Below are 18,056 nucleotides of genomic sequence, written 5' to 3'. Positions count from 1 at the left end.
GCACAATAAAGCAGCCTTCCAGCTGAGATGCAGCGAGCGCGCAGGAGATCCAAAAGTGTCAGCGGAGGAGGATTTGTGACCTCTTATTGTTCTGCGTAACATCCGTACAGATCTTTTGTAAAGCAGCGGGGGTGAGCAGGATTTAAAGAAAGGCTCTCTGTGAGCTCAAGCGCACTGTGGGTAATAAAAAGAGTTGCAGCGTTTCATTCCAATCAGCGCAAGTGACGATGGCTGGAGCACGATATTTAGTGGATATTTTTATAATTTTAGCAAGAGCACAGACTCGACCCAGGCGGACTCGAATCAGTGCAGCGGTGTAAAAATAACAAGAATATTATCCACTTCATGCATTGCTGAGTGAACAGGACGTGTCGAATACTTTCTGACAAGCTGCATGAAGGCAGAATTAGTCTTAGCTCTTAGCTCTCTCTCTCTCTCTCTCTCTCTCTCTCTCTCTCTCTCTCTCTCTCTCTCTCTCTCTATCTCTCTCTCTCTCTCCCCCAATCTCTCTCTCTCTCTCTCCCCCACTCTCTCTCTCTATCTCTCTCTCTCTCTCCCCACTCTCTCTCTCTTTCTCTCTCTCTCTCTCTCTCTCTCTCTCTCTCTCTCTCTCTCTCTCTCTCTCTTCTCTCTCCCCCACTCTCTCTCTTCCCCACTCTCTCTCTCTCTCTCTCTCTCTATCTCTCTCTCCCCCCCTCTCTCTCTCTATCTCTTTCTCTCTCTCTCTCTCTTTTTTCTCTCTCTCTCTCTCTCTCTCTCTCTCTCTCTCTCTCTCTCTCTCTCTCTCTCTCTCTCTCTCTGCTGAATACAGATCTCGTGTTGATCTTGGGTGTGGTGCTTTTTTTAAACTCTGTGCTGCTAGGTGCCTTAAAGCCATTTTCCACTACACAAACTATTAGATTTATTGTTACCTGCATCCAAACTTTTTTTTCCATGGACCGGTCCAGTACCAAAGATTCCATCTGCATCTGCTCAAAGCGAAATAATGGAACTCAGGGGAAATACAGAGCTGTTTGTCGCTGATCAATTCCACGTGCCACGTCTGAGGGAGAGAAAAGCACAAACCCTGAGCGTGTTGATTTATTGTCGTTGCCATGGCTATTCCAGACATGCTTAAAATTAAAAAAATGAACTTCCTGATGTTGCACTTAAGTGTGTGTGTGTGTGTGTGTGTGTGTGTGTGTGTGTGTGTGTGTGTGTGTGTGTGTGTGTGTGTGTGTGTGTAAAACAAATAAAAAATTCAATTAGAACAGAACATACCTTTATAGAATCTCCCAGACGTTGTTATATACAGTGAGGAAAATAAGTATTTGAACACCCTGCTATTTTGCAAGTTCTCCCACTTAGAAATCATGGAGGGGTCTAAAATTGTCATCGTAGGTGCATGTCCACTGTGAGAGACATAATCTAAAAACAAAAATCCAGAAATCACAATGTATGATTTTTAAACTATTTATTTGTATGATACAGCTGCAAATAAGTATTTGAACACCTGAGAAAGTCAATGTTAATATTTGGTACAGTAGCATTTGTTTGAGGTCAAACGTTTCCTGTAGTTTTTCACCAGGTTTGCACACACTGCAGGAGGGATTTTGGCCCACTCCTCCACACAGATCTTCTCTAGATCAGTCAGGTTTCTGGCCTGTCGCTGAGAAACACGGAGTTTGAGCTCCCCCCAAAGATTCTCTATTGGGTTTAGGTCTGGAGACTGGCTAGGCCACGCCAGAACCTTGATATGCTTCTTACAGAGCCACTCCTTGGTTATCCTGGCTGTGTGCTTCGGGTCATTGTCACGTTGGAAGACCCAGCCTTGACCCATCTTCAATGCTCTAACTGAGGGAAGGAGGTTGTTCCCCAAAATCTCGCAGTACATGGCCCCGGTCATCCTCTCCTTAATACAGTGCAGTCGCCCTGTCCCATGTGCAGAAAAACACCCCCAAAGCATGATGCTACCACCCCCATGCTTCACAGTAGGAATGGTGTTCTTGGGATGGTACTCATCATTCTTCTTCCTCCAAACACGTTTAGTGAAATTATGACCCAAAAGTTCTATTTTGGTCGCATCTGACCACATGACTTTCTCCCATGACTCCTCTGGATCATCCAAATGGTCATTGGCAAACTTAAGACGTGCCTGGACATATGCTGGTTTAAGCAGGGGAACCTTCCATGCCATGCATGATTTCAAACCATGACGTCTTAGTGTATTACCAACAGTAACCTTGGAAACGGTGGTCTCAGCTCTTTTCAGGTCATTGACCAGCTCCTACCGTGTAGTTCTGGGTTGATTTCTCACCTTCCTTAGGATCATTGAGACCCCACGAGGTGATATCTTGCATGGAGCCCCAGTCCGAGGGAGATTGACAGTCATGTTTAGCTTCTTCCATTTCCTAATGATTGCTCCAACAGTGGACCTTTTTTCACCGAGCTGCTTGGCAATTTCCCCGTATCCCTTTCCAGCCTTGTGGAGGTGTACAATTTTGTCTCTAGTGTCTTTGGACAGCTCTTTGGTCTTGGCCATGTTAGTGGCTGGATTCTTACTGATTGTATGGGGTGGACAGGTGTCTTTATGCAGCTAACGACCTCAAACAGGTGCATCTAATTTAGGATAATAAATGTAGTGGAGGTGGACATTTTAAAGGCAGACTAACAGGTCTTTGAGGGTCAGAATTCTAGCTGATAGACAGGTGTTCAAATACTTATTTGCAGCTGTATCATACAAATAAATAGTTTAAAAATCATATATTGTGATTTCTGGATTTTTTTTTTTAGATTATGTCTCTCACAGTGGACATGCACCTACGGTGACAATTTCAGACCCCTCCATGATTTCTAAGTGGGAGAACTTGCAAAATAGAAGGGTGTTCAAATACTTATTTTCCTCACTGTATATATATATATATATATATATATATATATATATATATATATATATATATATATATATATATATATATATATATATATATATATAAAAACAGAAATTCATTTGAACCTCAAATTTTAACACCCGTTTAATGCAGCGCTAAATTCTGTTTGACCATTTTAAATAAAAAATTTTAAATAATTAATAAAAGAGACGAAATTAAAACCTTCAACGCAACACACATTTATTCACGACACCCTTTCTTTACTCCAATATACAAAAGAAAATGTAAAAATAATTTTCAATCAACCAACATTTGTTGTACTGATGTGCCAAATCTCAAATCAAGCACCAAAATCCACCAAGTAAAACCGTCCGTGTGGAAACATAGCAACAATTCGGTTTGGTGTCCTGAATGTTTTACGTAATTTAAAACACCATAATTACAGTACAGACCAAAAGTTTGGACACACCTTCTCATTCAAAGAGTTTTCTTTATTTTCATGACTATGAAAATTGTAGATTCACACTGAAGGCTTCAAAACTATGAATTAACACATGTGGAATTATATACATAACAAAAAAGTGTGAAACAACTGAAAATATGTCATATTGTAGGTTCTTCAAAGTAGGCATCAAGAGAATGCCAAAAGTGTGCAAAGCAGTAATCTAAGCAAAAGGTGGCTACTTTGAAGAACCTCCAATATGACATATTTTCAGTTGTTTCACACTTTTTTGTTATGTATATAATTCCATATATAATTCCACATGTGTTAATTCATAGCTTTGATGCCTACAATTTTCATAGTCATGAAAATAAAGAAAACTCTTTGAATGAGAAGGTGTGTCCAAACTTTTGGTCTGTACTGTACTTTCAAACATTTTCAAGAATATTGTGTCTTCATGCTCTATGTTGAGTCTGGTTTCACTAATATTAAACATACATTTGAAGTGCACATTCTGATTTTAGTTTTAAAAATGTACGTTCAATGAATACGTTCAAAGTATTGAAATGTACGGATAAGTTGCGATTAATCGCGAGTTAACTCATGACAATTGTAATCGATAGACAAATATATATATATACACACACACACACAAATCAGGGAACAGTTCAAATGCATTATTGGAATTAGAGTCCATAGTGCTATTGGCTTGCGGTTTGGTCATCTGTCGCTAAATGTACTGTGGAAAAATGCCCAAACACCCCCATGAAACCAGAATAAGTATTTCATTCTCACTTTTATGAGTCTCTGGGCATTGGCAATCTTTTTCTTTTTTCTTTTTTTTTTTTGCCTCGCTAATTTTTTCTGACTTATTCATCCCAAAGGCCGTATGTGTATCATTGTGTTGTGATTCAGTTCAGTAATACGATTTTTAACTCCAGGGGCAGTCTAGATTGTATCCAAGCATTATAGTAAGATTATTAAGGAAGAGCAGGCATTCTTGTAAGTAGTAGAAGATTAAAACTTTGTCCAGATTGTCAAATCGGGGCTCAAGCTGCACAGCGCAGCGCAGCGCTTACAGAAACCTATGTAGGTCACACAGCACCAAGCTTGTTTGAGGGCTCAATTATCCTATGACTGGCGTCAGAGCTCATAGTTCTTCAACGGTCTCACTGCCGCTGACTGAGTAACAAGCCGAGCTGTGCACTGAGGCATCCTGCTGGAGAGTGTGAAGTCTCGGAGTCAGGGTTCAGGCGTCTGGTATCGGCGGAGGCGTCAACAAGCAGGATGTGGCACACACCGAGAGGAAAGCAGACAATAGACATGCAGCTCATTCCAAAAACCGCACAGGGTATCATTGCGAATAGGATGTGTGTTTAATCCTCAGCACCTTCCGAGAGTTGTAGTATGTTCAGGTACCAGTTTTTCCTCCAAGCATTTAGGTATCAAAAAAGCCATTTTTGCTCCCTATGCCCAAAACGGTCGCTGAATGTGATAGACTTGGAGATGCGATGCGTTCTGACTTGTTTTCACACTTTCCTGGAGTTCTTCTCTTTTTATATGCTCCGTGTAACCTTTTAACTGGATGTCAACAGCATTTAAGCGTAATCTCTGCACAGAAGCTGACAAAAAGGGCTCAGAGAAAGGACATTGCATGCAAGCAAAGGCTGTGCTCTTGTATTCTTGTTGTTACTGCAGCATAGCCCTTGTGTTGTTACGCCAGACAATTTATAAACATTCCCTCGGGATGTAGAACAACATTTAATTTATTTTTAAAGGCTTTCCTCTTTAAGGGGTTGTTTTGTCTGGTTTACTGGCTTCGCTTTTTTGTTCATGCTATAGTAGCTTTAGAGGTGAAACGGATGAACCCTCAAGAGTCTTGGCCCAAAATCTGTTCATTAAAGATTTATCCAATTATCCATTACTGTTTCCCAGCGTCCTGATTCGATTTTCTTAAAGCAAGCACTAGGTGCCACATGGTTGACAGCGGTTGAGGATTTCCAGAGCGAATCACCTCGTACCCTGAGCTTCACCATCCTGGCAGCGTTTCAAGCCGTGTGCTCCAGGAGGCCGAGAAGCATGAGACACCAGCTGTTGACTTATAGCAGCTTAGAACATCTTCAAAGTGGATAGTGTATTTTAGAAAGGTTACAGAGACCAGATGTTGTAGAAAGCATGCATAAACAGGACCGAAGCTCGGGCTTGTGCCTGAGCGGTAGCCTTACTGCTAACACTCCCAGGAAACAGGCACAGTCTCTTTGCTTTGCTTTATACGCACTGCTTTTTTTGTTGTTGTTTTTTAACCGATCTCACACGTACGTTTTTTAAAGAGAAAAAGGTGAAGAGGAATTGCTGCTCATTTTCTTACTTGAATTATGGATTGGCCTGTATGATTGGCTCGTCTTGTTTGGAGATCCATATCTTAGTGGTTGAGGCCCTGGGTTATAAAAAGTCAAATTTTAAAATAGTGTGCATCCCAAGTCATCCAAGGCTATGGGAGCATTTGCTATTATACGCAACTCAAACGCAAAGAAAAGTGTACCTGGAAATTACGCAAATCTGAGCTTTACCACAGTGATGCACGAGGAAGAAAACACACTGGTGTCGTGGTATAGTTTAATGAATTGCTATTGTGTGTATTTGTTTGCTAACTTCGGACAGTAGCACTGGATCAGGTGATCAGTTCGCTCGCGAAGTAGCGATGGATTCAGTTAAACCGGTGCGAACAAAACACTAAATATAAAAGCAGCAAATACCAACAGCAGTTAAATGATTCTATTTTTAGTCACTGTTTTGGTTTTCTGTGAACGTTTATGCACTTGTGCATCAATGCAGATTCTTTTCTTTCTTTTTATCAAGCTTGTTAGCTACATTTCTCTGTTCCATTCCCTTTTCATTGTCTACAACTGATTATATATTCTGGATGCTTCAATCTTCACAAATGAACAAAATATGTGGTGGTTTTTTTTTATTATATTTTATATAGGGTTTTTTTAGGCATGAAAAAATGTCGATTTACACAAATTGCTTCGCCTTGCATACTCAAATGCTTTTTATTCTTGTTTTTTTTTTTTTTTTTGTTGCATGCAATAAAAATATATATTTTTTGATCTGATTAATCATTAAAAAAAATATAAATAACCCCCCGATTAATCGATTATCAAAATAATCGTCAGTTGCAGCCCTATATTATTATTATTATTATTATTATTATTATTATTATTATTATTATTTATATTATTATATGGAATAATATCAATAATTTGCTGTATTATGATTACAAATGAGACCAACAAGCAACAGCCAATCGGCTTTCTGGTATTAATGTGAATCTCTCTTGAATTGTACCACAGATGAAAAAAAATGTTTTTTTACCTATGAGGAAGTACAAGTTTCTTCTTCTTCTTCTTTCGGCTGCTCCGTACAAGTTTAGCGATTGGAAACATGTATTGAGGATTTGGGTAAGGCCAGTTGCTAACAACGGATTTGTGTGTGTGTTTTTGATGTTGTGATACAGGTTCAAGCCTCGGTATCACCAAGCTGCCACTCTCGGGGTGCTTGAGCAAGGCCTGTAAGGGGCGCTGTTTTATGGTTGACTTTGCACTCAGACCCCCGCTTCCTTACGTCGCTGGGATTTCACTGTGAACGAATTCCATAGTGCTGTAATGCACTTTTTACCTTTAAGCTCTAGTTGGCATAATACTGCTACTGTAGCTTGATGACAAAATAAAATAGAAAATCTTTGAAGTCACTGTTAGCATAGCAGCATTTGGGCTAATAAAAACCTGGGCATTTGGATACTAAATAAAAAAAATTTGAGCTTCAAACAAACAAAATAAACTGAGATTTACAGTAGTGCCATACAGTGGATCTGGCAACGGTTTTATTTTTCTCCTTCTGTCCCATATCCAACTTCTGTTTGCATATGAATGAGGTTCAGATTGGGGGGACTAGGAATGCTAGGCAGCTCTTTTTTTAGAATCTCATTTAATTCTTTAAACACCGAAGGAAATGTAGCAGAAGCACAACAAACACCACATTAGAAACCGTAACACTAATAGAACAAAGACTTAGCAGCGGATTAATAACATACATTTGGGTGCACACACAAAGTGATTTTCTTTCTTTAAGCAGGCAGATTTTACACGCACGTTTAAAGGTATCTGATAACGCGATCAGGTCACGTGGCCTCTAGTACAGTCCACATGGTTTGAACCAAAAGTTGACATGTTTGTCAGAGTTAAACTAAAAATGGCCTGTAACAGATCTGGCAGCAGGACACAGAGATGTAAAGAATGTGTGAGGGTGGGGTGCAGGCTCTTAGCATTGGGGGCTGAGCGTTAATTAAGTTTCAGGAATTTTCTGGACGAGTCAACCAAGTACATACGTCTGCGATAGCTCTAAGCTCCAGTGATGGCAGCCTGATTGATTTCACCTCCCATGTGCACATGACCTTGTGGTATACACTAAAAGGGGAACTTGGCAAAAATTACAGTGTTGTGAATTTCTCCTTTTCTCTTTTTCATTGCAGGCTATGCCAGCATCCTGGCAGTGGTACTGAAAAGTGCGAATACTTCACCACGGGCCAATGAGTTTGAATGTAAGCAAGATTTGTTCTGCAAATGAATGGTTTTAGGATGTAAAGGCGTTTTGTTCAAATGCACAGACTTTTTTTTTTCTTTGTCGTTTCTTTGTGCAGCAATTGAACTGTCCTGTCTGATAGAGTCGATCGCCACGACTGGTCCCAGGATTGAATGGAAGAAGATTAAGAATGGGAAAACCAGTTATGTCTATTTTAAAAACAAAGTATCAGGTGAGTCCCTGGTGTTTCAGTATAATTGTTATTGTTATGCACATGAAGTTCCATTCCATCAAAATGTACTGAAAAATGGCTTTTGTTTTCATCAGGCGACTTGGAGAACAGAGCACAGATTCGCGAGCCGGCAACTTTAGTCATTCTGAACGCGACAAGGCAAGACACTGCGTCGTACCGCTGTGAAGTCACAGCCCATGATGACTATAAAAACTTCGATGAGATTGTGATCGAGCTCGCCATCCGAGGTGACACACTTCACCATCATTCACACACCAACTACACCAGTGTGTTAAAGGGCGGTTCAGTGCATATTCACAGAATCCACTGAAACTATCCACTGAAGCACTTTTTAAAAAGGGATAAATCTTTAGGGCCTTGAGGAGAAAGTAAATGTGATGAAAAGATGATGAAAAGCATTTTTCATAGTCGTGTGTTAGGATCAGGCACAAGCATCACACTATTTCTGTGTTTTTGCTGTTTCAGAAGCCCAATTTTAGCTCTAAATCTCTCTCCTTTTTATCTGCAGCACCAGACACTGAAACAGAGCACACAGAATAATCTCATCAGTTACAGGTGTGATTCATACCCTCGTTTCGCTCGGCTCCACCGACCGCTTGCGAACCGGCGCTCATCCACGCAACGACCGCTTGCGAACCGCCGCTCATCCACGCACCCACTGCCACATATATATATATATATATATATATATATATATATATATATATATATATATATATATATATATATATATATATATATATATATTTAAGTTACAAAGGGGTCATTGGAACGCTCATCACCATTATAAGTCCGGGACCACCTGTATTACACTGGTTTACACTAGTAAACATACATTGTCATTGGAGTGCAAGTGGTCTCGCTATGAAAGGATGACAAAAAAGGTTAGCAAGCCATCTTTCAGGGCCTCCTAGGACATTAATTGTCCCATTAATCTCCCTCCCTAATCTCAAGTGACTGCATGAGCGAGAGAGAGGCATTGATAGCATCTAGACATTCCAGTCTAACAAAACTTTATTGTCCATGAGATATGCCTGATATTGGACAAAATTCTTGATCAAACAAAGGTGTTTTTAAACTACATTTCAAGGGAAAAGGGAAAAACTATGTCATAGAAAAACAGTATCTTTTGTTCGAGGCAGAATTTGGCCATTTTCATAACCTTAATGCACCTATAAAAGAGCAGTTTATATCAAAGAGCCACACAGCAACTGTTATTAAATGTAATGTGTAATATTTAAATTAGTTTACATTATATATGTAATTTATCGTAGTGCATTTTATAGCAAGGCCTCATGTCAGCCCTCGAAAACGTTTCTCTGCTGTAATTGCTTGAATCTCTGGCAGACACCACTAGCATTAAATGGGACGATGTTTGCTTTCTCAGAAAAGATGTTGTTAGCATTCGTCGAGCTGCGCTGCTGTAAGTTGAGCTCAGGCACACTACCCTTCCAGCCATTGCTGCACATTTGAGGATGCTTTCTGGCCTGCCTCAGGCTCGGGCGTGTCCATGGCTAAATAGGGGAAATTCTGAAAGTGCATCTGAGTTTAATCAGACTTCTAAAAGGGGAAAGCGCTCAACGCATGGCCTTAATGCTGATAGATCAGACTTCTCACACTCTTCATTTAATTTAAGGTTGCAGATTGTGAGCCTGACTTGGTTATTTGCTTTCTGTTTTGCAGTAAAGCCAGTGGCTCCTCGTTGCTCCGTGCCTGCGTCTGTGCCGGTTGGGAAGTCAGCCGAGCTGACGTGTGTGGAGGACGAGGGCTTCCCCAAGTCCCAATACCAGTGGTTTCGCAACAAAGAGGAGATTCCCATGGACCCCAAGAGCAGCCCTAAGTTCTTCAACTCATCCTATGTGCTGAACAGTGAAACCGGCGTGCTGGTGAGCACTGGGAGGAATGGGAGAAGGGATATTTTAGGGAGCCAGTTGATTTGTGATGGCTCCAGCCATGAAGGGAATCTGCTTTAGTCACTTGCACTTTCCGCAGTGCCACACTCTGCCATTCACACTTGTTGACCCAGCCCGGTCACTCAACCTTCCCAGTGCCCTTTAAATCCGGTCCTGGCTGTCAAAATCCTACATTGTCCATTGGAGGACAGCGAGCGTGCTGGGCATGACTGAGGGTCGTTTTACATGTGCAGAATTTAGTCTGTTTAAATTGGTAAGGTTTTTTTTTTTTAATCTGTGCAGTTTGTTCAGGCAGGTGTCACACTCGAGTGTAGCCCAAAACAACTGGCCTGAGACCATCCTCCGATTGCACTGGGAACACTGTTCAGCCATCTGCAGTAGATGAACTAAATGTGTGCACTGCATTATGGGTTGTAGATGACAGTTCTTGACATGGGAGCTGCTAATCTGACATATGATATGAGCCAGACTGAGCTGGAGTGCTGTAGATGTGCAATATGTTTTGAAAACCTTAGTGAAATAACACAAAGGGGCTGGATACAATTCAGAAAACATCTGTTTTTAATTTGTTTATTTGTATTGCTTAATTTATTGCCAGCTCATTGTTCTGTGTGCTTAGTTGTGCTTGCCAAAGATTTCATAGATTTGCATAGCTTTTGTCCAGTTTGAAAGAGGTACCATTCCAGCACACATATATATATATATATATATATATATATATATATATATATATATATATATATATATATATATATATATATATATATATATATATATATATATATATATATATATTGGGGGAGTGGTGGCTCCAGCGGTTAAGGCGCTGGGTTGCCGATCGGAAGGTCTGTGGTTCGAGCCCCGGTATCGCCAGGCTGCCACTCTTGGGCCCTTGAGCAAGGCCCTTAACCCTCTATGCTCCGGGGGTCCCTTACGAGGGAAATATCAAGGTCCGTGACGTCGGAGTGACGTGGGGCCGCCTTCCCGTGGGCTCACCACCTGCAGGAGGGACCGTAAGGGGCGGTGCTGTGAGGATTGGGCAGCAGTCAAAGGCGGGGTATGCCTGCTTAGACTGCTGCCCCCGCGACCCGAATTACGGATAAGCGGGAGAAAATGAATGAATGATGAATGAATATATATATATATGAGGTACACAAATTTCAGTACATACCTCAGTTTTTATATATATATATATATATATATATATATATATATATATATATATATATATATATATATATATATATATATATATAAAAGCAACTTGCTGTTGGTTAGGTTCCAAATGAGGACCCACAAAGTTTACAAGCCGCGAGTTTCGACTCTGGGATTATCGAGGGTTGACTGTATATTATAGAGTCCTGAAGAATGGGGCTGTAATTACAATATTCTGTTTTTGAATGTTACTAATTTTATATTGGTCAAAATATGTGAGCCCTTTATACCCCATTAATAGCCAGGTAATGAAAGATGTGTTATTTATCATCCTGCAGAAATTCAGTTCCGTGAAGAAAGAGGATGCTGGGCAGTACTATTGCAGAGCCCGGAATGAGGCAGGAGTCGCAGAGTGCAACCCACAGACGATGGAAGTCTGTAAGTCATCGTCTCACTAGACTTATGCCTTATTCTCATGTCATAACTAAATAACAGTTGGTGTAAATGATGGTGTACATTTTCCGCTTAACTGCCGCATACCCACATGCTGATTGTCTTGTTATTTCCAGATGACCTGAACATTGTTGGCATCGTTCTGGGTGTACTGGTGGTTGTGTTGGTGCTGTTGTGCATAGTAGTGGGCATCTGCTGCGCATACAGGAGGGGTCTCTTTGCCACCGAGAAGCAAACGGGAAGCAAGTAAGTAACAAAGGAAGAGAGTCTTTCCTGCTGATTTCATCCTGAGTCACAGACAAATCCCACAGCTGTTTATTGCTCTTTGACTCCGTTTTATAAATCAGGTCTGATTTTGTCCTGTTTCCGAAAGCATTTACACACTCAGCTGTTTTACAAGGAGAGAGCAGGACAGGATGAGAATCAAAAACATATCAGTGTGATAAGTAAATGAACTCATCTACGTATCCAAGATTTGGCAGATTTGGCTCTTATCCTGCACTAACAGCAACGAGGTAGTGCAAACACGAAGCTGCTGGAAGTCAGTTTTAATAAGAGCTGGCAAATTCGGATTGTTATCAGTGTTTTTTTTTTTTTTTTTTTTTTACGAATAAAATAAACATCGTCCTCTCTGTTCCTATCAAGGTTTTTTGGTAGCATCCAAATACTTAGCATACTCATTTGCATGTTCATTTCTGCTCACAGCTGCCGTGCAGCTGCTGTGTCAGTGATGTTCGCTCTTCAGTCACGAGTTTTTCCCAAAACAGAACAGCGTCAGTGTTTTCACGATTCTATTTCCATACATCAGATCTGCCAAACAGCAGATGTAGAGCAAGCATTGATTTTGTCTTTCTGACATTACTATGTATAGTGATGCAGTGTATAGCATCTATACCCAAGCATTTCCTTTCAGAATTTTTATTTTCAGTGCGAAAACATCTCGTGATCAGGTGGATGGTTTTATATATGATCTTTAGCTGTAACAAGAGACATCATGGAAACCATCAGTAAACTAAAAATAGGAATGTAAGCTGAGTGGCACAAGGCAAAAAAAAAAACATGCTGCATGAGCACAACATTATAGATGTGCTTTGTTGCTTCCTTGGGGAATAAAATCGTTAGATACTTACGAGACATTAACAAGCTGAGGGCAAGACAGGAGATTGATGTCAGTGCATATATGAATTTGTACCTCTACAGGTTTCAAAATCAAAATTTTTTTTTTTTTATGTCGGTAAACTATCTACCAACTCAATTTGAATCACATTATTTACATTAAAAAATATCTTTTTTAGGTTGTATACAATGTTTTTTAAAATGAGTATAGTGCTTTTACAGTTTCCACTCCATGCTTTCAGAAATATTTGGAATCTAAAGACACTCAGACATAGAGATGTAGAACTTCAGATCACATGTAATGCTCAGCAAAAGTCTGTAAAGCTGAATAGAGACTGTTGTGTAAAAGTAGAATGATACTTTTCAAAATGATAAAAAGCTTGGAACATTTATTACAAGCCATCAGTCATTACTACGTTCCACACTGAACCCTATGACACACAGTTTGCGAAAATACACATGGAATCCAGCTGTCAGTGGTAGATTGTTTTAATAGGTGTTAGACACAGTAGTGTACCATGGAGTACTGTGGGGCCGTCATCCCCTCCTAAACCCTTTCCAGCACATCATGAGGGCTGAACTTCCACAGAAACTCAGAAACTCCACCCACAGAAACCTATACACTCCTTGATAGGAGAAGAGTATAATAAAAAATTTAAAAAAACCTGTCTACAACTACAACTCTTTTTGTTTGTTTGTTGTTTTTGGTCTAGTTACAAAGCACCAGGAAAGCCCGATGGAGTCGATTACATCCGAACAGATGACGAGGTGAACCTGATTCATTATTTCCGAACACATTACAATGTAGGATCCCTCTCGCACCATTTGCTCACTGTGACCTCCTCTGTTTCAGGGCGATTTCAAACACAAATCATCGTTTGTCATCTAAAGCCGAGGGCGAGACGAGGAGACACCCCGAAACACATTGGATTCATTAGCGCAGAACCTCGCAGATAATGAGGGACAACCACACACAAACACACAGAGGAAAAAGACTCTTGGCTGTGCCAGGACGTGGTTCGCGGATCACGTAGATCTCAGCACATTTCACTGCAACACAATTCGTATTTGCCAAAGCGGGCAAAAGTCTCGTTTCCGCCTAGAAGCATTAATCTCCATAAGACCACTGATTTTTTTTTCCCACTTTAAACCAACTGACCCATTTCTCCACTCTGCTTTCTTTTTAGTCACAGCTTCATAACCGTTTTGCTTTTAATCACTTGTATAACTTTTGTTTTTTACCGGCTAATTGTGTCAGAATATTATTATTTTTTGATAGAATATATTTTGAAATGCTTTAGAGGTTTACTTAAAAAAAAAAAAAAAAAAGTGTAAATTACTAACATGGAAGCCAGTATATTTTTTATAGACCAATTTGGTTTGAAGGAAGATAATCATCATAAGATCCCATTACAAAATTAATTAATTAGATTCATTACAGATTACATTAATTAAATACATAATGCATTAATTAAAGCACATGCCAAATAAAAATGCCCCAGGGAAAAAAACTCAACCTGCTGCCTTGATTCATACAGCTGGGATGAAGTTCTGAAATATTGAACAGCCTTAGATTTCGATACCCTTGTGTTGCTATATATATATATATATATATATATATATATATATATATATATATATATATATATATATATATATATATATATTTATGGTCAAAAATAAATAAATAATTTGATTAGGGACTGAGAAATAAGCAAACCTGATCGTAGAAGACGGTCAACATTTTTGAGCACACCCTAATCCAGAGTTAATCCGGCACATTTGTGAAATTTTGTGTCATATAGGATGATAACATTGTCAAAGGTCTTACCTACTTAATTTACTGTTACAGGCTTAATAGTTGTTTTTATAGGGTTCCATGTTGGTTTTTGTAGATAGTCTTAGAGAGCAACCTTTTCTTTTTTTTCTTTTTTTTTTGTAAGCCAGGAAAAACACTGTAAACAGCCCGAGCTGCGTATCCTTGAGTTTAAGTGTCCTTGCTGATCATGTATATAGTGTCCAGGTAGTATTCTTATTTTCATTTTTGGTCTTTTACATTTTGAGAAGTAGTTTCAATATTTTTTTAATAAAACAGGGTTTTTGTGTTTGGCTAACAATGGTTTTATGCTGACTCATTTTGTACCTAAAAAAAACAACCTACAATTCTACATTAAACGAGGCAAATATGACACTCTTTTCACAATTTCAGGTGAAGCAATCATGTGAGAGAGAGGATCTGCCTTTACGGGCCGCATTCGATTCCAGTATGAGAATGACCTACAATTCACACAAAAAATTTCAGGTTTATATCCTAAGTACAATCGCAGCGAATACAGTCAGATGTGGTTCATAAGTACCGGAAACCATTTTGTATTTTAGTTTCGTTTCGTTTTTCTTGCCGTATTTGAGTTGATTACTTGCTCTGAGAAACGTTCTAATCATTCCTCTTGAGTGCCTTGCAGTGTGGACGTAGAATAAAAATAATGTTTATTGTGTTCTATATAAATAGTGACTTGTTATATACTGTGACATCTACTTGGACACATCACTGTTCAAACTGACTGATTTTCTAATCAATTTTATAACATTTGTATAAATCACTACAGGTGTTTGAGAGGAATGATAGGTTGTTCTGATATACAGCACATATCCAATTTTTTATTTGTACATAGAATTGAATTTTGTTGTGTGCTGATTTAATGACAACCTTTTTTTTTTGTCAGTGAAGTTGAAAAAGCTTGGATATTGTATTAGAGCCGAAATATAGAGTGAATTGGTGTACCAAGAAGACACTATTATTTCCACAAGCATTTGGTAAAGGCAGTTTAAAAAACGTGTATTACATTCGATAGGTGTTTAACGCAGTGTTGACAACAGGAAGTGCGCGAGGTGAGATTATGTTTATACGGTGTACAAAGCTTAACCACGTACTAACCGAATAAGGACATTTCCTTTTCTCTTTGTCATTTTCTGCTCCAAGTTTTCAACAGAGGAGATTGAATTGTCTGTTGAAGTTGGATTTACATATTGTGCCCTTTTCAGTGCTGAAACAAAATGTTCATCTCGCATTGATTTTAGGTTGATACGACTCCTGTGTGAATTTTTGAATTGTAGCTAACGTTTGTAATGAATAAAACTGACTTCTTTCAATTTGTTGTTGTTCTTATTTTCTGGTGGACTGAATTACAAAAAGCCTACAGCATGGTTCATAACCTCGATTTACATTTATGTCGATGTTTTTGTACTAGGAATGTGCATGTCCGTACCTGAGGCTGATGCGATTCACACCTTAGACATGCATTTAAGAAACATGTGAAGCAGCTAACGATGTGAGGGGAATCGATTTACCCCTATTATGATGCAGTGTGATCCGATTTAGATTTGATTCAACACAATTTGATTAAATGCAACGGAAAAAAATATGATGCTATGCAATTCAATATGGTACAGATAGTTTCATTTTATTTCTTTGGTTCAGACAGACAGCAAATCATAATTCACTTAAGTGCCTTCTGATTTCTAAAGTATAGCGCTTTCACAAATACGCCTTTTTAGTGCAAGAAAGAATAAATAAAGCCAGATGTTCTTTTTCCACTCTGTCTCCGGGAAGATGCAGCTTTACCTCTGCCATGTTAATCTATATTCTTTGTGACTCTCAGGACACGCCTCAGTCTCCGTAGTGTTGTGATACGTCATATTCACATGAAAGAGATTAAGAAACTACATACAGTATAAAATATCGACCACAAATTATTGGTCACTTTCTAAATATTAAAAGTATAGCGCATCTTCGAATCACTTTCTTTCGGCTTCTCCCGTTAGGGGTCGCCGCAGCGAATTAGGAAGGGCATCCAGCACGTTTTTACGCTGGATGCCCTTCCTAATGCAACCCTCCCCATTTATCCAGGCTTGGGACCGGCACTAAGGCTTGTGCAACCCTAATGGCTGGGGTTCCCTGATCGGGGATCGAACCCGGGCCGCAGCGGTGAGAGCGCCACATCCTAACCACCAGGCGCATATAGCGCATCTTCGAATAATTATATAAAAGAAATCTTTGCATCGCATTTTAAATGTCAAATGCCAAAATCGATGCATCACATTGTTAATTTTTTATGCCGATGCGACTGTGTGAATCCTACCACCCCTGTAATGTACACGTCAAACAAAGTTTGCGTATTTCAGCATCTGGTGTTCTGAACTTTTCATGCACATCACTTGATCTGAATGTTGAGAAAAGACAACAAGCATCCCCTGAGTGAGACTTCTGCTGTCAGAGACTCTTTGTTGTCAGAGGAAAGTATCCACGATGGTACAGAAAGACAAAAACACAAGAACTTTTTAGGACCATAGTGAGCAGAAAAGCATCTCAAAGCACACAGTTTAATAAACCACAGAAGACCACATCACTGAAGATTGAAGATTTTTCCAATCTTAAAAAATATTTTTGGTTTATATTTTGTCAAATAGAACCAAATAAATCAAAATTAAACCGTCCCACACACATCTCTGTTTTAGATCCACTGTCCGCTATACGGGAATTTTATGATTGATGTTGCTGAAATTGAAGAAATTACGTGTGTGTTCCAGCACTTCTGGGGACATAGTGCTGGGGGTCATTTTTTATGTAGAACTTCCGGTTTAGGCCACAACTAGATGAGGTTTAACTTCAGGAAATATATAAGAAAATGTAAGTGATAAATATATAGTTGCAGATGATGGCATGGTGTTACACCCCTAATAACTACAGAAAGGATTGCGTGTTACTATCTGGTATCTACATCTACCTCATAGCTCGAATTAAATATTTAGTTTTTACTACAAAAGAATGAATCAGGGTTGCATGATGGTTCACGGGAGAGCATTCCCAGCTCACAGGTTCAGTTTGATACTAAGCTTGGATTGCTGTCTCTGTGGACTTGCTCAGGATTCTTTATTTTACTTCCATTTCCAAGAAACATGCCAGTAGGTGAAATAACTATGTAAAGTTGTTGTTAGGTGTGCATGTGTGTGCACAACACCCTGCAATAGACTAGTGTTCCATCTTCAGAAGGGTTCGTCCAGTGTTCTCAGGAGAAGATCCAGTATGAGTCTGATGAGTGATTGATTTTAACCAAATCATTCATCTAATCAAGAAGTTCCTTATGTTAACTCTCAAAGTTTGATCTACATCAGAATAAATGTACAGACCTGGGCATAAATATGGGGCATGGCCATAATGGCACAGTATTAAGTTTGAATAATCTTAACAATTTTTATGTAATTGTAATTTAAAT

The 18,056-nt window shown here is 39.3% G+C and overlaps 1 protein-coding gene and 1 long non-coding RNA gene across 2 annotated transcripts in view; both read left to right on the top strand.

Moving 5' to 3' along the window:
* Nucleotides 1-14,181, top strand: part of jam3b (junctional adhesion molecule 3b) — a 34,511-nt gene extending 20,330 nt beyond the window's left edge. The window contains exons 2-9 of the mRNA XM_083564956.1: nt 7,844-7,912; nt 8,012-8,125; nt 8,221-8,373; nt 9,830-10,032; nt 11,553-11,652; nt 11,784-11,913; nt 13,497-13,551; nt 13,637-14,181. Of these exons, the coding sequence (XP_083421082.1) occupies nt 7,844-7,912; nt 8,012-8,125; nt 8,221-8,373; nt 9,830-10,032; nt 11,553-11,652; nt 11,784-11,913; nt 13,497-13,551; nt 13,637-13,672 (860 nt within the window). The 3' untranslated portion in view covers nt 13,673-14,181. The remainder of the gene's footprint in view (nt 1-7,843; nt 7,913-8,011; nt 8,126-8,220; nt 8,374-9,829; nt 10,033-11,552; nt 11,653-11,783; nt 11,914-13,496; nt 13,552-13,636) is intronic.
* Nucleotides 14,182-14,448: 267 nt separating this feature from the next.
* Nucleotides 14,449-17,599, top strand: LOC310739239. The gene is made up of 2 exons (XR_014537305.1): nt 14,449-16,560; nt 16,796-17,599. It is a non-coding gene; the product is annotated as an uncharacterized lncRNA (long non-coding RNA).
* Nucleotides 17,600-18,056: the final 457 nt, after the last annotated feature.

This window comes from Silurus aristotelis, assembly GCF_946808225.1.
Source record: "Silurus aristotelis genome assembly, chromosome: 16".
Classification (NCBI taxonomy): domain Eukaryota; kingdom Metazoa; phylum Chordata; class Actinopteri; order Siluriformes; family Siluridae; genus Silurus; species Silurus aristotelis.
Note: the sequence above shows the minus strand (reverse complement) of the source record. Positions and strands in the feature narration are given on the sequence as shown.